The 27,029-nt window shown below is 34.0% G+C and overlaps 1 protein-coding gene across 4 annotated transcripts in view; it reads right to left on the reverse strand.

Moving 5' to 3' along the window:
- CCDC73 (coiled-coil domain containing 73) overlaps nucleotides 1-27,029 on the reverse strand; it is a 139,028-nt gene that overhangs the window by 50,484 nt on the left and 61,515 nt on the right. For all 4 annotated transcript variants that reach the window (XM_024752575.1, XM_024752572.1, XM_024752573.1 and 1 more), the window contains 5 exons: nucleotides 25,515-25,550; nucleotides 24,502-24,576; nucleotides 10,848-10,886; nucleotides 5,069-5,204; nucleotides 4,747-4,826 (listed from right to left, as the gene is read on the reverse strand). In XM_024752575.1, the coding sequence (XP_024608343.1) occupies nucleotides 4,747-4,826; nucleotides 5,069-5,204; nucleotides 10,848-10,886; nucleotides 24,502-24,576; nucleotides 25,515-25,550 (366 nt within the window). The remainder of the gene's footprint in view (nucleotides 1-4,746; nucleotides 4,827-5,068; nucleotides 5,205-10,847; nucleotides 10,887-24,501; nucleotides 24,577-25,514; nucleotides 25,551-27,029) is intronic.

The raw sequence follows: 27,029 nt of genomic DNA on the forward strand, positions 1-27,029 counted from the left end.
AAAAAAAAAAAAAAAGAATTCCATCTTATCACAAACCAGTAACTTAACTGTCCTGGACATAATCATAGAACAGCATAAAAGAAAAATAAAAGTTATCTTTGGAAAAATTAATGATTAAAAGTGTTAACGGAGTAATGGAAAACAATGTTAGTAGGCTCGATTAGCCTCTGAAAAAGAAAATCAAAACAGAAAACACTTTTCTTAAAGTTAAAAATTAAGGCTACACTAAAAACTACAAAATTATTGTACCTAGTATGTCTGAAATATTAAAAACTATCTGTTTAAAAATATATTTGTAAATTCTTACCCTTTCAGCTTCACGAACTTGGAACTCTCAAAGGTAGTAACATTCTCTCACCTTACCCTTCTCTACAATCTCTCTTCCAAGAACTATTTAGCAGCATGATTACTGACTTAATGCTTTCTATAGAGACAGAGGCCACCATCACATGACACCTCAGTACATTTAGGCAGCCCTGGCCAAGGCTGCAAGACCTGGGAAAAGGGGGCAAGTGTGCTCATGAGCAACACTATTCCACTTGTGTACAGAGACATTCTTTACTCCTTTCACAAAAATCCAGCAAGGGAAATGCTCCATGGATGTACATGAGCCTCATCTCCATCTACAGGTCAGTCTTAAACTATACATTAGAAATACAAGTCTATTACATTACAATGCAACATTTGTTCTTATTTAATGAAAAAAAACATAATTTAATAGAGAAATTTATGAGGTATAATATTTTCATAATAATGCAAAAACTAACTGAATAAAGCACATATGACTATTTTAATATAATCATCAAATTAATGATCTAACCACTTAAGACACTGACAACAATATTAAACAAAAAATGAACCAAAGAGATATCACTGAAAACATGCTTATTCACAACTACTCAGTCAGTATTATTTATTTATATTTGCTTTCAAAGTTTATATTGATAAAAATGAATGGTCCATTTAACAATTCTGATTTGAAATGACAGACGAAATTTTCAAATTACAGCTTTTTCTCCTTGTATCATAAGAACCATCTCTAATATTCTTAAATGTGACTGAAAAGAAATATTCTTTACATATAAACTGTCCTCTTGGGACTTCCCTGGTGGTCCACTGGTTAAGAATCCACCTTCCAATGCAGGGGACGTGGGTTCGATCCCTGGTCAGGGAAGGAAGATCCCACATGCCAGGGGGCAACTAAGCCCGCACGCTCTAGAGCCCGCACACCACAACTAGAGAGCCTGCACGCCAATTAGAGAGAAGCCCGTGCATTGCAACAAAGAGCCCACGCGTAACAACGAAAGATCCCACATGCCACAACAAAGACCCCGCACACTGCGACTAAGACCCGATGCAGCCAAATAAATAAATATTTTTTAAAAACCTATCCTTTTAGGTAGTTTGCTAGATAGAGAGAAGATTTTTAAGGGCTAGGCACATACACTTATTACCATTCTAATATTCTGTACTGGGCTACCCCTATGCTCTTACTTTCTGATCCCTCGGGTATAAGGAGAGAGTCCAAGGAATTTGAAACCAATTTGTTGGCAGTTATAAGAACAAGACCTAGATATAACAGAGTTACAAATATTAATGGTCTTTGAACTCTGGCTTAGCATTCAGAAGTCACGTCAATCTTTAGCCCCTGTGGTCCTGCTTTCCTGGAAATGGTACTAAAAGATAAAGTAGTAAAATTTCCTGATTTCTTGAATTACATATTAAAGTATATGTCATTCATCTGGTAGCACAAACACTCTTCAAAACTTAAGCCTGTGTCTCTGTAAATAATAAGTTGTCTTAATAAATTTTTAATTTTTGTAAAATTATAGTTAAATATAAAAACAGAGGGTCTTCTGGTTTCTGGTCCAGCATGTAATGAGCTTAGTTAGAAGTTTCCACTTGATCCCACCACAAGTAAAAAGCTGAACTGAAAATCAACAACTCCTCTTACATCTGCTAGACAAATGAGGTCATAAGGCAAATTGCTGCCTCAAAAATTGGAGAGATGGACAGGTAAATACAGAGAATCAGAAACAGAAACCTCCACAGGAACCAATGCCAGGGTAGGAAAAACAGAACTGTAATTGACTAATTCCCAGAGGCTCAGAGTGGACAATTCAGAGTTAAAAAATTCAGCGGACACAGTCATTGGGGGTCTCAAACTTTTGTGAAATTTTACCTCCAGGTCCTCTCATACTGAATATCAGAGAAAATTCCCTCCTGCTAAAAGCAGGAGGAAAAGGAGAGAAAAAGTAACCATTTTGAATACACCAACTCATTTTTTTCTTATCAACAAGTCCTGCCCTCAGGAGAAACTATTTGACCTGAGTCTAAACTACCTGAGGGAAGGGTAATATCCAACTCTATCCCCCTCCAACCATCCTTGTGCCGTATGGGGTGGGTGGGCAGGGACTGAGAAACACTGGTGAAATTCACAGTCCAGGGACAACAGGCTCATCTAATCATCGGGCACCCATCCCCCTATCTTACCACTACATTACTATATGCCTATTGACTGCAGTTTCTTTCACCCAGTATATCATGTCTGCCTTCCAACAAATAAATTACAAGGCATACTATAAGGCAAAAGACACAATTTGAAGAGACTGAACAAGCCTCAGAACCAGAGTCAGATATAGCAGGAATATTAAAACTATCAGACCTGAAATTTTTTAAAACTATGATTAATATGCTAAAAGCTTTAATGGAAAAAACAGACAAAACATGGGAGAACAGATGGATAATGTAAATGGAGAGATGGAAATTCTAAAAAAGAATAAAAATGAAATGCTTCATATCAAAAACACTGCAACAGAAACGAAGAATGACTTTGATGGTCTCTATAGTAGACTGGACAAAGCTGAGTAAATAACCTCTGAGCTTGAGAATATGACAATAGAAATTCCAAAACTGAAAACAAAGAGTAAAGAATGAAAAAGCATAAGAGACTATCCATCGCCTGCGGGTCAGCTAATGTAACATATGCAAATTGTAACGTATACATAATGGGAGTACCAGAAGGAGATGAAAGAAAGAAAAAGAAGCAGTATTTGAAGCACTGATGATTGAGACTTTCCCCAAATTAATGTCAGACACCAAACCACAATCCAAGAAGCTCAGAGAACATCAAGAAGAAAAAGTGACTAAAAAAATTAAACCCAGGGGCTTCCCTGGTGGCACAGTGGTTGAGAGTCCGCCTGCCGATGCAGGGGACGCGGGTTCGTGCCCCGGTCTGGGAAGATCCCACATGCCGCGGAGCGGCTGGGCCCATGAGCCATGGCTGCTGTGCCTGCGCGTCCAGAGCCTGTGCTCCGCAACGGGAGAGGCCACAGCAGTGAGAGGCCCGCATACCGCAAAAAAAATAAAAATAAAAAAATTAAACCCAGGCATATCATATTCCAATTTTAGAAAATCAAAGATATTTAAGTGACACTCAGTAAATGTTGTTTCAAAGCATTTATTCAGTGTCAGTAAAGACAGGTACTTAATTCTCTCAGGGATAAGGAGGTGGTCCAAAGTGGTATTATTTCAGCTGGGGCTTTGAAAAGATTAGGAAAAGGAAGTAAGTCATTCTCTGTAGAAAGAACAAGGCTTTGCCTACTTCACCTTGCTCTCATACCGTTCTCCCCTGTTATCAGTGGGGATATTTTTAGTTGCAAATAATGGAAAATTAAACTGGCCCTAAGGAAACTGGCTTAAAATAATGCGGATTTACTGGCTCACATAACTGAAAAGTCTAGAGGCAGGGCAAGTGCAGGGTTGGTCCATTCAGGAACTCAAAAGTGTCATCAAAGAACAGGTTTCTTTATATCACAGCAATTTGGCATCCACATTTCAAGTTCCTCCTTTTTAGCTTCTCATGATTGTAGGATGACTGCCAGCCCCAGTAGGAGTTACATTCTTCCTGGTTTATAACCACCGGGTAAGGTCATTTATCCACTCCTAAGCCAAAGACTGTGGCTAGAGTAATGAAATATGTTTATGGCCTTGTGCCAATTTAGGGCTCCTCTCTAAAGCTGGAGGCATCAAAACAAAACTCTGGATAAGTTTAGAAAGGAGAAAGGGGATATTGACGCTCAGTAAGCTACCAATAAATATCCAATGCACTCCTTCACTCAAAATGCTCCAGCCATACCAGACTTTTTCTTGTTCCTCATATACATTAAACTCTTTCCTGTCTCAAGGCTTTTGCTGTTCCCTTGCCTGAAACATCATCCTCTTCCCTCCCCCACCACTTTACCCCCAATGTAATGAAGTCATCTATGATAATGTCATCACATCCTCTACTTTTTCTTCATATCACTTATAACAGTTTTAACTTACTTGATCTGTGTGATGGTTTTATGTGTAACTCCTCCATTGGACTATAACTCAAAGAAGCAGGAACATGTTTCATTTTCTTCATACCTGTACCCTAAGTGCCATATAGTACCTGGCACACAGAGCCACTCAAAAGTTGAATGAATGAATGAATGGTGCTAATGAGATTAACATATAGTGAATGCTTATTGGTTATTCATATCATCATAAAAATGCATGCCACTGGTCACACGTCAAAGAAACAATATTTTGAATGGGTTAGAACAAATTCATTCATTGCATTTATTGAAATCATAACTCAAAGTTTATAAATCTGTATTTAAAACATTTCATTTATCTTTATACAAAAAAACCCACCCAACTTTTCTGGTATTATTTCATAAAACTAGTTTTATATAATACAATAAACTATATCAATCATACCTTCTTTAAACTGCATATTTCAGATTCTTGTTTTTTATTTAAAGCTGAAAGTCTTTTGTTTAACTGTATTGCTTCTTGTACTGTAACATGAAAGACACTTAGGAAAACATTACATTCATTGTACATTTTAAGGAAATATTACTAACATGGACAAGGAAAATAGCCTCAATGCAATATATATAATTATTACTGAATTTAATAATATTAATTAAACTGCCATTTACTATTACCAGTATCAGATAAGTTCAATTTATTCATTATAAATAAGTCCAGTTAAACATTTCCTCTTAAATATGTTAAGTTTAAATAAGATAGCACCTACCATTTTGCTCTAACTTTTCATGATTCTCTTTTACTAGTCCAAATTGACCTGTTACTGTAGCATAGTATTTCTCAATTTCATTCAGTTGCTTCTGATGATCTTCTTTAGCCAGAAAATGTAACTGGACTTTTTGTTCCTATTTTGAAGAGTTATTTTAAATGTTATACATATATAACACATGCATACATATATATATACACACACATATTTATTAAACATACATAACAATTTATTGTTTTTAATAACTGTTGTTATTAACATAACTATGTCATGAAAAAGTACTCTCTGAGTACACCTTAGAGAGGAAATATTAGTTAGGTTCTAAATCTAGGTAAAATTAAAGCATTTTTTTTTTCCTGTAACAAAATAGTCACTTAAAGTTATATTTTCCTTGTTAATAATTTCTTTTTCAAAATCAATTGGTTGTTTTATTTACCGAAAAGTTAATTAGTCCAGTACAGCACTAAGCAAAGTGAGGAGAATATTATTAAAGCAATACTCCTGATTATTTAGGAAACAATTTTTTTCTCTAAATGCTGGCATAATGTACATTATCAAAACTCAGATAAATTTTCTGAGATTAATATTAATGAATATAGCACCTTCTCACTGCATTAAAAACTGGAACAATGAGAACAATATCTATCAGTGATAGGGAGACAATATAGTATAGCAGAAAGTTTACTTAAGCTAGGAGACACAGTTGGTAAAAATTAGACCCTATATATAATATAATATGGGCCTTCACTGCTTTCAGCTAAAGGAGCTTGTTTTACCATACTTAGAAAAATGACTTCAAATTTTTAGAAGAAATATTATGTTAACAGAATCAATAACACTCTTTGAAAGTTTTTATTCTGGCATTAGCAGAATCATTGATTTCACAACTTTCATTCATTTCTGCCACACATTTCAGTTTCTACTGAGAGAGGATAAACAAAGAACAGTGTAGCCCATCAATAGTCACTCAGTAATTACTTTCTGAATGAACTGTTGTCTCACAGAGTTCTGACAGTGGCAATTTGTTACATTTGCCTGGACAGCATCTATTTCCCTTACCCAAAAGTAACACATTTTCAAGTATTTCCTTGAAATACTTCTTCATTGCAATCTAGTAGACCAAATTCAGGGGTCCTATTCTCCCCCTAGTCAAGTATAGGGCATATTACTCCAAATAAACCAATTGATTTCTACATTCTTGGAATCTGAATCTTGATCAAAAAAGACTATAAAGCTAAAGAAATTCAGTGGTGATCCTATCCAGACTGATATGAGACCTCCTCCATCCTGGGTTCCTACATCCTGCTTCTCAAACCCCGGAATTAACCTAGTCCCTGTTCATTTTCAAAACCATTCTTGACTCTCTGATTGATTGCAAGTGTCTCCACTAAATTTCCTTTTGCATAAGTTAACCAGAGCCATTTTGTACTGCTTAACACCAAAGTACAGGCAGTATAGTAGAGTGGTCAAAAGCTATTCTGCCTATGTTTAAATCTTGCCTCTGTAATTTAGTTGCTGTGTGACCTCAGGAAAATTATCTACCCTGTCTTTAAAATAGAGATTATACCAGTATCTCCCTCATAGGGTTGTTGTGAAGATAAGACAAATTAATGCCTACAGAGCACTAAGAACAGAGCCTATCACATACCAAGTACAATATAATGTTTTGTTATTACTATTCCTTAAATGATAAAAGTGCCTTCAATAGCCTAATTTTTATGGACTAAGAATAGCCCTCTCTAATATTAATAAGGAACACACATCATAATTTAAGTTGTACCTAACTATATTAACTTGGCAAATCTGGTGAAAATCTTAACTTTTCAAAGATTTTTTTAAACAATTTTAAGCAAAGTGGTAAGTACACTGGCAATGGTTATGAAAGATGAGTTAAATTTTTCTCATGCACTTCTATGGGCTTTTCAAATTCACTACTTAGTCATTTGAATTAAGCATGCAGCAGTTATAAATTCAAACAAGTTGACAAGTGCACTTACCCCTGAGATCTTATGCTTATCTGGGTAGTCACTATTATCAATAACTAAACAATGAACAATAATGACCCATATTCTGTTCCTCTCAAATACCACTTAATTCTCTAGAGAATTACACTCCTTTCAGGAGATGTGTAGAAACCCAATACAATTTCACTAAAAATTGGTCTAAAGACATTTTTTTCAATTCCGTGAATTCTTTCAATTTTTCAAGTCAAATCAATTTTTAGATAGCCTTTATGAGAATACCATCTACTACATATTAATACACATTAATACTGTTAATGTCTGCAAAGGTTAACTAATCCCGGGAAGTAAAAATGCAGCAAAGATCAAAGTGAGTTCATAGGTGTTCTCTACATACATAGAACTCTGTACACATTAGATTAGTTTGTAACATACTCTATCCCAACATCCTTTGCTTGAAGCCAAAGTTGAATTAAAATGCAGTTTCATTTGTTTGCATGATACAATTCTGATTTTCAAATACATTAGTCTACACAATGGCCATGATAAATGCTATAAAGACGTTTAAATCACAATGGGTACCTACAGCTCATTAGCTCATACAGGCCTATATGCGGCTGTTCACATATAAACCTACTTGGCTGCCCTGATTTAGTTTTGATAATGAGATGAAGAGGGCAGCTTGCCACTAACTGCATGACTGTCAGCAAATAGTTTAAATTCTTTGGGAAGCAACAACAAAAAGCAGATTGGTAACACCTGCCTGAGAAAGCTAAGAACATTATAAAGAATAATACAACTAAATTGATGGTGTTATTATAACTTTAACATTACATACTATAGCATAATAAAGATTATTTTATTGCAATGACTAAGAAATGGCTAAGTATGTAGTGCTTTTGTTCTTTTTACCTGTCTGAATTGGGTCAAGTTATTTTCTCTTTCATACACTTTTACTACTAAATGCAAAGACTGTCAACAAGAAAATAATATCAGGATTGCCTGCTTTCCAAATACATACGTACCTCATTTTAAACAATTTTAATCTTTGAAAATCAAGATTAGAGAAAGACAGCACATGCATAATTACAAGTGTGTGTGGGCTAAAAGTTTACTTAAAAGCCTCTTAAGGCATTTAAAATAAGAATAATTTAAAAATAACATTTACACCCAACTTTTCAGAACTATACTTACTAATAAAAGCCATAGCTGCTCATTTCCCTCATTTCTTATTTCCTTATAGAGACTGATTTGAAAACTTCTGGAGATAAAATTAATTTCCCTTAAAACAATTAGTTTGTTATAAGTAAATTGTAGAGAAAAAGATTCAAAACCCCAAAACAAACTTCATATATTCCTCATTTCTATTTTTGCAACTTACCTTTTAATTTCTTCAATATAAACCCAAAATAAATCAATGGATTATAAAACTCACTTTTTAAAAACCCATGGCATCTTTCTTAGGATATTGATACTTTCACCTTTTTAGTCACAACATTAGGTATATACTACTTAAAAAAACTAAAGTTACATATTTTATGTGTACAGATGTATATAATTATTATAATCATGAAGATTACTTTCAGACAAGTCTTTAGTCTAAAAATATTCTACTCTGAAAGAAAATATGTGGTAATTCCAAATCTCATCAAAACCTTCAATACTGAAAAATTGTTTTAATTTAATAAAGACAAAATAAATTATTCTTATAAGTCTTTTCTTTAAAGGAAAGTGATATACAAAAAAGAAACTATAACTAAGAGATGGTTGGATAAATTTTTATTTTGTTCGTTAAGCTCTATTGGCAACTCAATTACACAACATAGTCACCTATACAGTAATTATGGGAACAAAGCAGGAAAGATTTTCATCAATGACCAAATCAATTAATTTGATGTTCTATAGTTTATTTTTATCATATTTAGTTGCATTTGTTTTATTGGTAATGATCAATGTGATCATTTGTTCAAGAGAAAATCTGGGTACTTTTAGAGCTAGATGAATCTTTCCATTCATAATTGTGTTAATTTATCTAGAGACATACCACCTCTACATGAAAATCACCTTATTGAATTCCCACAAGACAGAAATTTTCTAGTAGTTAAGAGCTTGCCTATAGGAAATCATGAACTTGTTTAAAAGTGTCTTAATACTATTTTTAAAATTATTTCTTTTGGGACACTTATCAATTGCTCCCCAAAGTCCTGCCTTGGCACAAGTGACCATCTTGTTTCATGTCTTGCACATAGTCAAATAATATCAATATAAAAGGATAATGTGCTGATTTGAATAAAATTAACTGGATTACTGAATACTGTTTAGTACTTTGAATAAAGAAAAGGTCACCTGAATTATGTAAGAATAATGTAAAAAGAATAATGTAAGAATGTTTAGAAAAAGGTTTATTTTTAACTTTTAAATCCATCATCTAAAATATACATAATATTCTGCCAAAATTGGCATGAAATATTGTATATCTATCAATATATAAAATTATTTTAATGTAAAGTGATTTATTTAATGCTTTGAACTGTCAGAAAAAATATAACTATAATTCAAATTTTAGTAGGTTCTTAAGAGTCTTAAATTCACATTAACAAAATGTTCAAAAGTGACCAAAAACTATCAAAAGTATATTGCATGTTTCCATGTTTTTTTAAGATTATAAGTATCTGTTTGATGAAATTTTAAAGTGGGATAAAATAAAACACATTTTATGTTGCCTTTGATCTTTAACTTGTAGCCTTATCTCCCAGGTCAGAGGGTACATTATTCAATTTCACTATATTTTGTGTAAAACCACTGTAGCGTTGAAGATGACTTTCAGTACAAATGTCATGGTACTTAAAGCTAAACCAGAATCTAGTTTTTCAGCTCCTTAATTAAAATCATAGTTTAAAATAGTCTGACAATATTATCTGTAGTCTTTCCAGTTGAACAGTGACAGAATTTTCACATCTTTTATTCAATCAAGCTTAGCAATCTTTCTATGGCTCTTTTATTTTCTAACACACCAAAACATTTCAAGAAGCAAAATACTTACTTTATATTTTTGTATTTAACGTCATAAGGAATGATCTTTCATTTCTTACTTCTCATAGATATAATACATAAACCTTACTCAAAAATTACTTTTACTTGCCTTACAGTCTGCTCCAAAGAAGGAAGAACGAAATAGCATAAACCCACCCAAGAAGCCCTCTAAAAATATAAGTGGATATGGGAGAATTTTGCTCAATCAAAAATACAGAGAAAAAAATTCTTCTGAATCGAACAGGGATAGAAAGATAGAATATCAAAGTAAATATTTCATAAAATGTTATGCTGTAAAAATGTAAATATTAATTTTAATATACTGCAGAAGAGGAATGCACAACAAATTAACACTTGTTGAATGATAAGGGATGAGTACCATATCCCAAGTGTAGTATTCAAATGCTACTTCATATTATTTCAAATTTTCAGGCTAAAAGTAATAACTATGTGTTTACACAAATACCTAGAAAAGATATTAAAGTAAGGGGTTTCAGAATTCTGTTGTTTTCACTTCTTTGTTGTTCAATTTTCATATACGACCTCTACCAATAATTTGGGAACTGTGTTAAATTTATTTTATAACATGTAAACACTATCTGGAAATAAATTTGTGAAATAAATTCATTTAAGCTATATCTGAAATTGTAATTCAGTCCTTTAAAGGGGATATTAATATCCAGTTTCAACATTTTTTTACAATAAATGTCACATTAATATTGACAAAAATACTGTGCACATTATGCACTAATCTGGGGTGGGTGTATATTTTGAAATTTCCTTACCATTTCACTCACTTTCTTCTGTAAAGAATATTCAGAAACCTTGAAAACAATAAGGGGAAAAAATCTCATGAAAACTTTTTAGTTATTTGTTATAAATTCCTTCTGATATTAAAATTGTATGTTATATAATGTGACGTGTATCTTATATGCAATTTTTTCCAGTGACACTTTTTCAAAATGTTACTTACCATAACTTTATTCTTTATAACAAAAACAATACATTTATTTATTTATTCAACACATATTTATGGAGCACTTACTATATGCCAGCCATTTTCCTAGGATCCTGGGATACAACAATGAACAAAGTCCCTGCCCCGTAACAAGCTTTCTGTCTAGTGGGGGTGGTGGTAGACAGACAATTAAATATAAGTAAAAAGTAAAGAAGTTACAGAGTGACAACTACTATGAAGAAAAATAAAGCAAGAAGGACAGCAAGAAAACTCTAGGAGAGTCTGCTACTTAATATTAGCTCTTCGTTGAAAAAATTTTGATAAAATAGATAAGCATGGGGAAAAACATTGTCTTAAACCATCTCACAACCCAGAAATAACAATCATTAATACCGTGGTACTTCCAGATATTTTTCTATGTATTTATACTTTAAAAGAGAGTCAGTAGGGAGTAGAAAAATAATACATGTACTATTTTGTAACCGATTTTTACTTAATATAGAGCAAACACTTTTATATTACAGATTAATCTACAATACAAGTTTTTAATGGCTACACAGTATTCCACTGTTTAACTTTATACCATAGTTTATCAAATCACTCTCATTTTTGTAGATTTACCGAGTTTTCAGTTCTATGAAAGAATTCCGAAATAAACATGCTGTACCAAGAAAACTCTGTAGTTATTCATTTTAGCAGAATAAATTCCAAGAAGCAGGACTCCTAAGATTTGTTCATGTTTATAGACTTAACAGTTGTTATTACACACATAGTCCTCCAGAATGGTGGACCAAGTTAAACTCCAACTAGCTATGTATGAGTGCTTATTTACTTAAACTCACCTAATATTTGCTAAAATTTAAGCAAAAGTTCTTAAAATTACTTTACATTTCCTGTGAAATAAATTTTTAGCATACTGCCTTTAACTAATAATTTTATTTCATTTTGGTGGAATGAGTTATATGTGATTCATTTCTTCAACAAATACTGAATGCTTGCTATAAGTAAAGCACTAATGTAGACATTGGGGGTATAGTATTGGACCAAAAAATCCTGTCCAGCTTAAATTCTGGGGAATGTAGATAATTAGCAGTATAAATAAGTTAAAATATATAGTTCTATTAGATATTGATAAGTGCTAAGGAAAAATAATAAATCAGGGAAGGGGATTACACAGGATGGCTAGGAAAGTCCTTTCTGAGAGGGCAACTTTTGAGTAAGACTCAACAGAAAGTAAGGAAGAGTATTCCAGCAAGTGCAAAGCCCCTAAGGTGGGCAAATGTCTTGTGTGTTCAAAGAAAAAGAAGCCAATGTGGCTGGAAGATTTAAGCAAGGGGAAGAACAGCAAAAGATGAGTTCACAGAAGAGTAGGAGAGGAGGTAGGGCCAAATCACTGTAGGTCTTGTGGTGCATAATAATGGTTTACTCTGAATGAGACAGGAAGCCACTGAAGAGACCCAAGCACAAATGTGACAGAGCCTCACTTACTCCTTGAAAGGATCACTCTGACTGTTACATTAAAACTGAAGGAGAACAGAAGTGGAAGCAGGAAGAACATTTCATATAACTACTGCAATTGAGATGAAAGAGGATGATGAAAGAGGACTAGGGTGTTAGTAGCAGATGTAGTGAGAAGTGGTCAGATTCTGGATATACTCTGAGGGAAAAGCTGAAAAAAATCTGCAACAGGAAGAAAGGAGTTGTAATTAACAAAAACAGAAAAGACAATTAAGTTAGTTAGCTTTCAGGGTGAGATTTTAGGAACTAAGTTTTGGACATGTCAAGTTTGAGATGTCTTTTAGACATCCAATAGTCAATCCAGGCTGGAGTTGGGGCTGGAGATATACATTTGGAAGCCCTCTGCATGTAGACCCCATTTTAAAGAAATGAGACTAGATGAGATCAGAGTATTTTTAAGGCATACAGACAAAAGCAAAGTAAAAAGGTAGAGGTCATCTAGAAAAATAAGAGGAAAAAAAAAAAGACTGGCCTTGGGACTCAGACTGGAATCATACCTCCAGCTTTCCAGAATCTCTAGCTTGCAGACAACAGATCATGGCACTTCTCTGTCTCCATAATTGTGTGATTGTGTGAGCCAATTCTTCATAATCAATCAATCACCCTCTTTCTTTCTTTCTCTCTCTATATATACAGGTTCTGTTTCGCTGGTGAACCTTCACTAATACAGCTACCATTAGCCAAAGATAAAACTGATAAACATAGAGCAAATTTACCAAATTCTTTCAGGTCACTGTTCTTCAAACATCAATATCTCTGCATTTTATTCTTTCTGAACCATGATTCACAGCTCTATTTTATCAACACCTCTAGAGCACTTTCCAACTTAAAAAACTACCATGTAGCTGCATTCCTATGTCAAATAAGTCAAATTTGAAAGTAACATAACTAGATTGACATGAAATCTTTTTACAGATGTTCTATATAATGATTACTCGTTCTGAAATCACATAAAACTGGTTTATAATACCAGGTATAGGCAGCTTTCTAATACTGGAACAAAACTATACTAACACTAATTAGTGTATTAACAACAGAAAGCAATTTGAAAGATAAAGTACAAATGTTTCCCTAGTTATAGCTATCCTTCACTTTTTGGAAAATTTTATGAAAAGTTTACTGTAAAGTACATTTGTTTAGAGCAAATCTATTTTCCCATTAAATTAATGGGATTTATGTTACTTGGGAATAAAGTCCTTTAAGTACTGTGCTAAAAATATTTAACCCCTCACCTTCCTGAACAACTCAGTCCCAAGTTCATTAGGTGGGGAAGAGGTGAAGGGGTAGTGGTGGCAGCATTCCAGAACAGGGTATGAGGCCTGAATGGGGAGTCAAAAGCTGAGTAGGGTGCTTAGTAGGCAGTGCTGAAAAAGGGCAACCCAGGTATCAGAGTTGAAGCAGGGAGAAGAGGGCATCCACATTAGGAAGGAGTAGCAGAATGGAGGCCTGATCACATACAGGGTAATTTATCAAATAAGTAAATATATTAAGAATAAAGAAAGTCATATTTCTTACTGTAACAGAAAAGAAATATATAAATATGGAAGGGAAATAAATTAAAATTAACCTTATGGTTTTGGATTGGAAATGGAAGTAATGTGAATTCATGGTTTTTGACATATTAGATTGATAGAGAAACAAACATAATTATAAATGTGTGTTTATATATTTGTGTGTATATAAATACATACACAGATTCCCTAGCTCTGTCTACTAAGAAGGTCTGAGACCAATGACACCCCAATAGCAGTGAGTGTAACAATGCCCAGATCTGGGTGTCTACATTCCATTTTCCACTAAAAGGAACCAGGGCAATGTGAAGAAATGCTGTATTCCAGGGCAAGGTTACATAAACTACAAGGTGATCCTGGAACATTTTGTTTTTACCTGAGAGCAGGAAAATGCTGAAAGAATGATAAAGTCATGTCCAAAAGAATAAAAAATCAGTCTTAATGGACTCCTACTGGCCAAACTAATGATCATGTGAGGATCAAAATAAATAATGATAGTCACAGATTTTTTATCCATTGAATAAAATAAGAAACTACGATTCTAAACTGATATAAATAAACGAATATATTAAATGTTTGGAGAGAAACAGAACATTTCTATTCAAAGTACCTGCCTATAAAATACTCTGATTAGAAAGGGGAAAAGAGTAACTTTCCAGTGGAGAAACTTGTCAGATACCACCTAAATCAAATGTTCAAAGTGAACATCACCAATAATAAGACAAACTGAAATCATCAGCTATCTGATAGAATTCAATTATAGGAATAAGGCCTTATTTCTGTAATATTCTTGCCAAAAATGCATAAACTATCTCTATTCATGAGGAAATATCCAAACAGAAACTGAGGGAGATTGGCACAACACTGTAAATCAACTCTTTTTCAATTAAAAAAAAAAAACAAACAGAAATTGAGGGACATTCTACAAAATAACTAAACTGTGATCTTCAAGAGTTTCAAAGGCATTAAAATCATACAAAGACTGGGGAACTGTTCCAGACTGAAAGAGATCAAAGAGACATGACAACTAAGTGCAACAGAAGATTCTAAACTGGATCCTTTTGCTAGGACAATTGGTGAAACCTGAACGGGGCATGAGAATTAATTTACAATTATATATCAGTGTTAACTTCCTGAATTTATGGTTGTGTTATGGTTTTGTAGGACAATGTCCTTGATTATAGGAGAGATATTACAGTATTTGGGGTGATAGGGCATCAGATTGGCATATTACTTTTATTTTATTTTATTTTTAAAAAAATATTTATTTGTTTATTTGGCTGCGTCGGGTCTTAGTTGTGGTATGTGGGATCTTCACTGCAGCATGTGGGATCTTTTAGTTGCAGCATGTGAAGTCTTAGTTGCTGCATGTGGGATCTAGTTCCCTGACGAGGGATCAAACCCGGGCCTCCTACATTGGGAGCACAGAGTCTTAGCCACTGGACCACCAGGGAAGTCCCTGGCATATTACTTTTAAATCATCCAGGAAAATAGTTCTCTGTAATGTATTTCTAACATCTCTGTAAGTTTATGATTCTCCAAACTACAAAATTTCCAAATATCTAAGAATTCCTTGTGGATAAATGCGCACAGTCAAAGCTCTAGGAATTTAGTTCCCTTGTATCACTGTGGTTAGGTAAGGCCTAATAAGATAAAGATTCAATAGTAGAAATAACACGTTATGTATTAAATATGCCTTCAGTTCTGTGAGAGGAATTAATGTCTTAATTTATAAATTCAGTAAGTTTAAAATGAAGTGAAGTAGGGGCTTCCCTGGTGGCGCAGTGGTTGAGAGTCCGCCTGCCGATGCAGGGGACACGGGTTCGTGCCCCGGTCCAGGAAGATCCCACGTGCCCGTGGGCCATGGTTGCTGAGCTTGCACGTCTGGAGCCTGTGCTCCACAACGGGAGAGGCCACAACAGTGAGAGGCCCACGTACCACAAAAAAAAAATTAAGTGAAGTAGAGCATATAATACGTTATTGCTTCACAAAATGGTCTTGTTTGGGAAATGCTGATGTATTTCAATTTCCTCATTTTACCTAAAGGAAAATCGAGGTTCAAGGAGACAAAGAGTTACCACAGGATCATGTATAATAGTAAGCCTTTAACAGGCAGAAATAATTTATTTAAAATCTACAGGACACTCAGCAAAATTTAGCCCTTAGGCATACTGTTTACATAAACAAAGTTTAATTTGTCAGGTAACTAAGATATAAGCAGGTTGCCCTGCTCTAACTAATCCCTTTATTATTAGTTTTTAATATGTATATATTTTTAATTTTTTATTTATTTATTATTTTTGGCTGTGTTGGGTCTTTGCTGCTGCACGCGGGCTTTCTCTAGTTGTGGTGAGCGTGGGCTACTCTTCCTTGTGGTGTGCGGGCTTCTCATTGTGGTGGCTTCTCTTGTTGCAGAGCACGGGCTCTAGGCGTGCGAGCTTCAGTAGCTGTGGCTCGCAGGCTCTACAGCGCAAGCTCAGTAGTTGTGACGCACGGGCTTAGTTGCTCCACGGCATGTGGGATCTTCCCGGACCAGGGCACAAACCCGTGTCCTCTGCACTGGCAGGCAGATTCTTAACCACTGTGCCACCAGGGAAGCCCTAACTAATCCTTTTAAAATCAAGTAACAAGGTACCATTTTAGATAGAAGTTAAACACATTCAAAGAATCCATTAAAAGAAAAATAATTCAGCTTTTGGTGTGTTGTGGTTTTGTGTCTGTTTGTTTCATTTTAGAATTCAGTAGGTAGAGTGGCTTGGCTATGAGCTTTTCAAGAAAAGGCATTATCTGATTTCTTATTCCTGCACATGGTAGGCACAACCTCATGAAAGGAAAAAAAGTAGCAACCTAAGTAAAGGAGGGAGGGAGGTTGCTACATGATGGTTAAGAGGCTGTGAACTTTCTTTGCCTAATGGATTTATATCAGATCCATAATTAAAGAGGAAATTTTTTTCTTTAACTTGGAGGGGAAACACCAGAAGTATCTTCATTGTTCTACACTGTTTATATATCATGTTCATCCAGCCATAAAGTAATATATACATCACCTGTACTAGGTCACAGGCTGAACAAGGCAAAACAAATCCTTACAGCTCTTGCACAGAGGGTCAGCCATATGAAGAAATTTCTTTTGATTTGAAAATACTCATTACATTATCCAGATAATTAAACATGCATGAGTGGTATCAAATGAAATAATTTAAGAAAAAGTGCTAAAATAACAAAGCACTTATAACAAAATTGGCATATTTCTTTATTGACAACATTTTAGTAGAAAAAAAAAGTAACACTTTTTCAAGATTTATTCAGAAGTAAGAGGTAAGTTATGCCTAGTTCAAGATACTGTAAGAAAACACATTAGAGTCTTCTATAATAGCTATAATGGTAATTTCGGTATACTCAATTATAAGAACAACTTTTTAATTTAAATAATAAAAAAAAGTTTATCTACTGGGGTCATTTTAAACTGGATATCTGAGGTATGATAAGAATCACTAAACTGTATAACTACATAAACTTTAAATAGTAGCCTTAAACCTCTATTTCTTTTCCATCAACTTTAAAGAATATTTCTGGATATCACCATCAACTTCATCTCACTGCACCTTTACTTTTTCATCAACAAGGTTAGTAACATTTAAGTTTTGTTCTGTAACCACAATTAAGTCTCCCATGCTTTGCTTATAGGTTAATTCTAAAAACTGGAAGTCAACAGTGTTTATGTTATTACAATCAATATAGATATTGTTTAATGCCAAGCCCAACAGGGTGTTAATACCACATTTCCTTTGTATAGGTCCAATGTGCTACATGAAGGATGATTTTACTAGGGTCAGGACCTAAATATCTTCTCTTGTTTTTTTTTGTTTTTTTTTTCTTCTTCTTCTCTTGTTTTAACCCATCAATTGCTCAAAACCATCCCAAATTTTAATTTACTTTATGCTTTAGTTATACGGTAATCTGTTTTCTCTGGAGTTTCTAATCACTTACTGCTTTGTTGCTGTTGTTGCTGAAGAAACAAGATATAAGGAGTCTTTACGATATCACTAATATCTTCCAGCCTCTAATTCATCCAAATTGAGGCATGGAATCCATGCCCTTCTTTTTATTAAAAACATTCTTCTTGGAACTCATTGACATTTTGTTGTACTTAATTTTTATTCACTTTGTTACATCAAAGTAACAAATGAAATCCAAAATAAAAATTGCTTAATATCTCAAATGAGGAGAATCTAAATAGTGTTAAGACAACTGAATAACAACCTGAAAAAATATAGACTTAGATCCATATCTCATACTGTTACAAAGATAAACTTCAAATGATCAAAGATCTAATGTAAAATTTGAGTACTTAGATGTAATAAAAGAAAACATTGGCAAATCCTTTTTATAACTTTGTAGTTGTGAATGCCTTTCTAACCATGACAATCTCCAAAAGCCGTAAAGGAAAAATAAATAATTTATAGCAAATGTTAAACAAAAAGCCAAACAAACAAAATCAAAATACAAATGACAAACTGAAGAAACAATCTGAAACCCAGAACACAAACAAAAAGGGCTTATTTCAGAGAAATATAAAGAATTCATGGGAGTGACATCAGAAAGATGGTAGACCAGGAGGTCCCAGCCTTCCCACACCCCCACATGATTTAACAAGTACCTAAAAATGAAAATAGTTCTGGAAGAGCTCTGGAGTACTATTAAGAAGCTGCAGCAACCCAGTAGAGCACAAAAAAACAAGGATGTCTGAATAGAAAAGTATAGGAAGCATTTCACCTGTGTCATTCAATTGTCTAGGTTCATACAGCTTGGCGCCAAAAGAAATGCCCTCAGCAACAACTCCCCCCAAATGGGAGAAAAGGAGAGCAGGAAGACACCAGTAGCCTTCACCACCAAGGACCTCAACAGCCCTCATCACTACCATGGACACCAGCAGCTTTCACCTCCAAGGACACTGACAGTCTTTGCTAATGTCTACACCTACCTGAGCTGATGGAGCTGCCTAGAGCCCAGGCCACTGTGCCCTTTCTTGGAACCAGAAGCATCACTGCTCCCCAACCAAGCCAGAGCTGCTAGACCCAGCACTACACCTGGCACCACCACATATGCCACCCAGCCAGCATCCTCACATCCACCAGTAGGTCAAGGTTTATACCCACCAGAGCTAGTCCAAAAACTCTGAAAGAGGTCACTGCTCCTTCAATGCACAAACACCAACAAAGGGCTACAAGGAACACAAAAAATCAAGGAAACATGACACCATCAAAGGAATACTACAAATTTCCAGTAACTGTCCCCAAAGAACTGGAGATCTATGAACTACCTGACAAAGAATTCAAAATAACTGTTTTAAAGAAGCTCAGCAAACTACAAGATAACACAGATAGATAACTCAAAAAAATCAGGGGGCTTCCCTGGTGGCGCAGTGGTTGAGAGCCCGCCTGCCGATGCAGGGGACATGGGTTCGTGCCCCAGTCCGGGAAGATCCCACATGCCGTGGAGCAGCTGGGCCCATGAGCCATGGCCGCTGAGCCTGCGCATCCGGACGCAGCCTGTGCTCCGCAACGGGAGAGGTCGCAGCGGTGAGAGGCCCGCGTACCGCAAAAAAAAAAAAAAAACATGAATAAAATGAGAAGTTCAATAAAGAGATAGAAGTCATAAGGAAAGAACCAAAAAAATTCTAGAGCTGAAGAACACAATGAATGAAATGAAAAATGTAATAGCTTCAACAGCACACTCAATGGAACAAAAGAAATAAACCAGTGAACTCAAAGACAGATCATTTTAAATTATCCAGTGAAAAGAAAAAAGAATGAAAGAGGGTGAAGAAAGGCCATATGATTTATGGAACAACATCAAAAGATAAAGGGAGAAGAATTTTAAAAATCACTATAAAAAACATCAAGTAACAAAAGAAGACAAGAGAGGAAGAGATGTACAACACAACTAAAACAGAAAACAATCAACAGAATGACAACAGTGATTCCACACCTATCAATAATTACTTAAATGTAAATGGATTAAACTCTCCAATAAAAAGGCACAGAGTGGCTAAACAAATTTTTTTTAAATCCAGTGATACATCTGTAAGAGACTCACTGTAGATTTAAGGACACATGTAGACTGAAAGTAAAAGGATGAAACAGATATACCAAAGAGTAACCAAAAGAAAGCAGGGGTGGCTAAACTTATATCAGATAAAATAGACTTTAAGTCAAAACTGTCTTTAGAGACAAAGAACGTCATTCTATAATGCTAAAGAGTCAATTCAACAGGAAGATATAATAAGTATATATGTACCCAACATCAGAGCACTTAAATATACAAAGCAAACATCAACAGATCTGAAGAGAGAAACTGACAAAACTACAATGATAGTAGGAGACTCCAGTACCTCACTTTCCATAATGGATAGAATATCCAGACAGAAAATCAATAAAGAAACAGTTGATGTGAACATCATTATAGGTTAAATGGACCTAACAGACATATACAGAACTTTTCACTCAATAGAAGAAGAATACACATTCTTCTCCGGCACACATGGAACATTCTCCAGGATAGATCATATGTCTACCATATGGTGTATCACAGAAAAGTCACCTTCTATGTGATAGGTCGTCAAAAAAGTCTTAAATTTGAGAAGATCAAAATCATTCCAAGTATCTTTTCTGATCACAGTGGAATAAAATTAGAAATCATTAACAGTAAGAAAACAGGAAAATTCACAAATACATGGAAACTAAACAACATACTCTTGAACATTCGTTATGTTAAAAAAAAAAAGGAGAATTTTAAAAGTATCTCAAGACAAAACAAAAACAATAACAACATATCAATACTTATGGGATGCACCAAAAACAATACTAACAGGAGATTTCATAATGATAAACGCCTACATTAAAAAAAAAACCCTCAAATAAACAACTTATCTTTACATCTCAAACAACTAGAAAAAGAAGAACTAGGCCAAAATCAGCAGAAGGAAGAAAATAATAGAGATTGGAACAGAAATAAATCAAATAGCAAATACAAAAACAATTGAAAAAAAAACAACGAAATTAAGAGTTGGTTTTTTGGAAGAATAAGCAAAATTGACAAACTGTTAGCTAGACTAAGAAAATGACAGAAGAATCAAATAAACAAAATTAGAAATGAAAGGAGACATTACAATGGATACCTCAGAAATAAAAAGGATCGTAAGAGACTATTATGAACAATTATATGCCAACAAATTCTCCCATTAAAAGAAATAGAGGGCTTCCCTGGTGGCGTAGTGGTTGAGAGTCCGCCTGCCGATGCAGGGGACACGGGTTTGTGCCCCGGACCGGGAAGATCCCACATGCCCATGAGCCATGGTCGCTGAGCCTGCACGTCTGGAGCCACCTGTGCTCCGCAACAGGAGAGGCCACAACAGTGAGAGGCCCGCATACCGCAAAAAAAAAAGAAATGGATAAATTCCTAGAAACATACAACCTACCAAAACTGAAGATCGATGAACTAGAAAAACTGAACATACCAATAGCAAATGAGGATATTGAATCGATAATTTAAAACCTCCCAACAAAGAAAAGCCCAGGACTAGATGGCTTCATGGAAGAACTCTACCAAACATTTGAAGAAGATTTCATACAAATCCTTCTTAAATTCTCCCAAAACACGGAACAGGGAACATTTCCAAACTCATTTTATGAGACCATCATCATTCTGACAACAAAACCAGACAAAGACACTACAAGAAAAGAAAACTACAGGCCAGTATCTATGATGAACATAGATGCAAAAATCTTCAATAAAATTCTAGCAAACAAAATTCGAGAGCATATTGAAAGGATCATACACCATTACCAAGTGAGATTTAATCCCTGGGTTAAAAGGATGGTCCAACATATGCAAATAAATCAATGTGATACACCACACTAATAGAATGAAAGAAAAAAAACCACGTTTGTCTCAATAGATGTAGAAAAAGCATTTGACAAAATTCAACATCCATTCATGATAAAAACTCTCAACAAAATAGGTATATAAGAAATTTACCTCAGCACAATAAAGGCCATTTATAAAAAACCCACAGTGATCATCATAATCAAACCAGTATAAGGCAAGAGTGCCTATTCTCACCACTTCTATTCAACAGAATACTGGAAGTCCTAGCCAGAGCAATGAGAAAAGAAAAAGAAATAAAAGGCATCCAAATCACGAAGGAATAAGTAAGATTATCTCTATTTGAAGGTAACATAATCATACATACAGAAAACCTTAAAGACAACAAAAAACTGTTAGAACTAATAAATGAATTCAGTAAAATTGAGGATACAAAATCAGCATACAAAAATCAGCCACATTTCTATACACAAACAATAAACTATTTGGAAAGAAAATTAAGAAAATAATCACAATAGCAACAAAATGAATAAAATATTTAGTAACAAATTTAAGCAGAGTGGCTAAGGTCTGTACACTGAATATTATAAAACATTGATACAAGAAATTTAAAAGGCACGGATAAATGTAAAGGCATACTGTGTTCATGGATGGAAAATTAAATATTGTTTAAATGTCTGTATTACCCAAAGTGATCTACAGATTCAGTGCAATCCCTATCAAAATCACAATGCCAGTCTCTACAGAAATAGAAGAAACAATTCTAAAATTTATATAGAATCACAAAAGACCCTGAATGGCCAAAGCAATCTGAGCAAGATGAATAAAACTGAAGACATTATACTTCCTGATTCCAAAATATATTTCAAAGCTACAGCAATCAAAGCAGCATGGTACTGACAAGAAACAAAACAAAAGCAAAACCAAAACCAACATGAGACATATCGACCAATGGAACAGAATAGAGAGCCCAGAAATAAATCCACATATCTGTAGCCAACTGATCTTCGACAAGGACACCAAGAACACATAATGGAGAAGGGATAGTGTTCAATAAATGGTGTTGGAAAAACTGAATATCCACATGCAGAACAATGAAACTGGACCCTTACCTCATGCAATATACAAAATTTCATACCATAAACAAAAATCAACTCAAAATGGATTAAAGACTTAAACATAAGGCTTCCCTGGTGGCGCAGTGGTTCAGAAAAAAAATGACTTAAACATAACTCCTGAAACCATAAAACTACTAGAAGGAAATTTAGGAAAAGAGCTTCTCAACATTAGGCAATGATTTTTTAGACATGACACCAAAAGCACAGGCAACAAAACCAAAAATAGACAAGTGGGACTGCATGAAACTAAAAAGCTTCTACACAGCAAAGGAAATAAGCAACTGAGTGAAAAGACAACCTATGTAATGGGAGAAACATTTGCAAACCATGAATCTGAGTAGGAGTTAATATCCAAAATGTAGCAGGAAGTCATATACACACTCAATAGCAGAAAACCCCCAATTAAAAAATGAGCTGAGGACCTAAACAGACATTTCTCAAAGAAAGACATACAAATGATGAACAGGTATATGAAAACATGCTCAACATCACTAATAATCAGGGAAATGCAAATCAAACTCACAATGAGATTACCTCACACCTATCAGAATGGCTGTGATCAAAAAGACAAGAGATAAAAAGTGCTAGTAAAGACGTGGAGAAAAGGAATCCTTGTACTACTGTAATCAGACTAAAGGAAGAAAGCTTGTCAACTGCTTAAATAAATCCACACTACAGTGTGAATTACCTGATTCAGGTAGTAACCATCAAGATCCTTCCACTGTAAAAAAATTACTTTGCTCTTTGTAATTAATATTATCTATAGGGTGATACTCTGAAATCACGTGAATATCTTTTCCCCCAACAATCTCTATTTTACTTTTTATCTCTTTTTATTGTTTGTCTTCCCCATTAGAATGTAAACTCCATAAGGGCAGAGGTTTTTGACCCTTTTACTCACAGCTGTATTCCCAATGCTTAGAGCAGGGTTTGGCACATAGTAGACCTTCATAAATATGTATTGAATGATTCATCATCTGTTGTATACCTCTGTATTCTGTTGTATACCTCATACCTCTATATGAGACTGAATGACTTAAAGGCAAAGTGATGTTTCCTTCATCTTTGTATTTGTAGAAAATAAGCATAGTACTTAGCAAATAATAATAACAATAAATGCTATTTTATGTTCATTTTTAAGGACCATAGATAAATCAGTTATAATATATAGGCCTAACTTGCTTTTGTCATCTATAAAGTGCTAAAAATAACATATATCTAATTATATTACTGTGAGAAATAATGAAAGTTATGTTAATATTTCCTTTTAAAATAAAAGATAAAGCAAAAATCCTACTAATTTGAAATCCAAGGCTCTCAGGAAAAAGTACTAAATTATATATGAATTTTTTTCAGCTTCACTTTGCTACACTACATGTTTACAGCATTTTACTGATACAATGCTAAAATACCAAATTACTTTTCAAGCAATACTAAGTTACTTTACCTGTAATGCCTTTAATGTTTCCTTCAATCCTTCTATTTCTTTTTCTTTTATTTCTGTAGCAAGTTGATATTTTCCCTTCAAGTAAAAAACTATATTTCAGTACTTTCCAATGTAAGTGACACTATTAACAGGGAGAACAAGAGTTCAAGAACCAAAATCTCTACTTGCAACCTAATACTTCACAGAATTTAAACATGTATCTGTACTACAACTTGTATTTCTAATGACTTCAAGATATCATAAAATTACAAAAAGGTCTATACAAGGTTACAAATATCATGAAATGGAAAATCTCATTATAACAATAAATCATTTTATCAATAGAGCATTCCTGAGAACTTATGGATACTATATAATTAAGTATTTAATTCATATGGCTAGAATAAATATATTCTAATCAATAAGACACAAGTACATTTGTTTTATAAGTATAAGGATATGAGAAAAATTTTAAAAGAAAGTCTTTTGCTAAAAAAAACTCTAAGTTTTAATATTATAAATGACATGTCCTTTGATATAATAAAAACATGTATGAACTATTGAATAGCTAGAGAAAACATTTAATGCCACATGAATTTCTAGCATTGTTCAGAGTTGTATACTCTTTTCCTGTTGGTCTGCATGCAGATGCAAATCATCTTACTGTTTTTTAACGAAGGTAGTTTCATTGAAAAGGCACTAAAAATATATTATACTTAATAGAAACACGGCAGTATAGTGGAAAGAGCAATTAATTTAGGGGCTGAAGAAATCTAGGTTCTAGTCCCAGCTTTGCCACTTCAAAATGGGAGCTTCAGCAAGTCATTCATATCTTACTAGGCCTCAGTACTCTCAACTGTAAAATGATAAGAGCTCAAGTAACATGATTCCCTTAGGTCCTTTCTGTTTCTAAAATTTTAAGAAATTAACAGTCTCCATTTGTTCATTACCAATGCTCCTTTCCATTATGGTGAACAACTGATAATTAAATGCATTTAAGCTATGTTTCAAATTATTAAAAAATTAATATATACCTTTTCTTCTTCCAAGGCACACATCTTCATATGCAACTGATAAAGAATTTTAAAAATTAAAATACAGGTAAGTGAAATGTTACCAGTGATTTGCACTGGTCAGTGAGACTACAGAAATGTTTTACATGTCTATATTGTTTGAACTTAGTACAATGTGATTATGCTACTTTTACACTGAGAAAATAAATAATAAAAGGTATAAAAGGGGGAAAAAAGATAGTCACCAAAGAAAATGAACAATTTAATCTCACGATCAGAGCACCAATCATCCTTGAAAGTTTAGTTTTTCCCTCCAGTTTTTTTTAAATGTTTCAATATTTTGCCATCTACTCATAAACAATAACATATAACATTTTCTGAAGGCATACTTTTATATCAATTTATAAAATTGATATCATTTGTATTTGCACTGACAGTATTTTCTGAAATTTTTTTTAAATGCATGTGTTAGTCTAATAAATAAATAATGACATTTTAAAACAGAAAAACTAGGGTGAACTTGCCAAAGGAAAGTAATTAAATATTCCAAGCAACACAAGGATACTAGGCAAAGTTGTCAAGAAATAAAATTTTTCTTTGGAATTTCTCCATCTCATTTTCCATATTCCTCACTTACCTTCAAGAATCCTTTTTTTTTAAGAGAAAGAAAAGAAGAAAAGAAAATTAAAAAAAAAAAGAACCCAATAGCACTTTCTCCTTTACCCTTCAATTACCTGGATGTTTCTTCTTGCCCAGAGTCCCTTGTGGTAACAGAGACATAGAACTGCTCTCTCCTAAAGAATACTATGCTGTACATTTGGTTTCTGCTTCCTCACCCTTCAATTAAAACTCTCATAACTTAGGTAAAGCCAATTTCAGACTATAAGGAAGTTTATCATCTGCTTAAACAAATCCACACTACAGTGTAAATTACCAATAACCTTAACCCACTAGTGATTAGGTTATATAGGTTTATTTCTTTTTATGCATTTCTCTCTGAACACACACACTTGTATGGAGATAAAAACAAAAAAGGGGGAAGGAAAAAGGAAAAAAAAAATGGTGATGTTGGCATGGCTATAAGGAAAAGCATTTCCAGAGTACATTTTCCATAGGCACATTTCTTACACTTCTATTTTATAATTAGGAACTGAAGAGAAATGTGAGGTAGTAAAGAAGAGCTATAGAATTCAAAATAACAGAAGGAGTTGTTCTTCATTTCTTTAAAATATATTTTTTTCAATTCTTCTACTGATCTTTCTTAGTTGTTAGTAGTTGATATTTATGGAGGTGCATGATAATCACATCTCTTCCTACTTGCATTTCAGCTTTTCACCAGTGTTATAATGTTAGCTTGGGTAAAGGAGTAATGTGGAAAAGGTAAGCTCCTAAGATATGCTAATTAAAGACAGAAAAGGGAGAAGGGAGAGAAAGAGCAAGAACACACATATCACTAACATATTTTATTTAGGACCAATGAAAACACATCTCCAAGAAAATAGTATTCCTAATTTCTTTCCTTAACTAAATCATTCT

The sequence above is a fragment of the Neophocaena asiaeorientalis genome, unplaced genomic scaffold (genome assembly GCF_003031525.2).
Source record: "Neophocaena asiaeorientalis asiaeorientalis breed wild unplaced genomic scaffold, Neophocaena_asiaeorientalis_V1.1 scaffold196, whole genome shotgun sequence".
NCBI classification, from domain to species: Eukaryota; Metazoa; Chordata; class Mammalia; order Artiodactyla; family Phocoenidae; genus Neophocaena; species Neophocaena asiaeorientalis.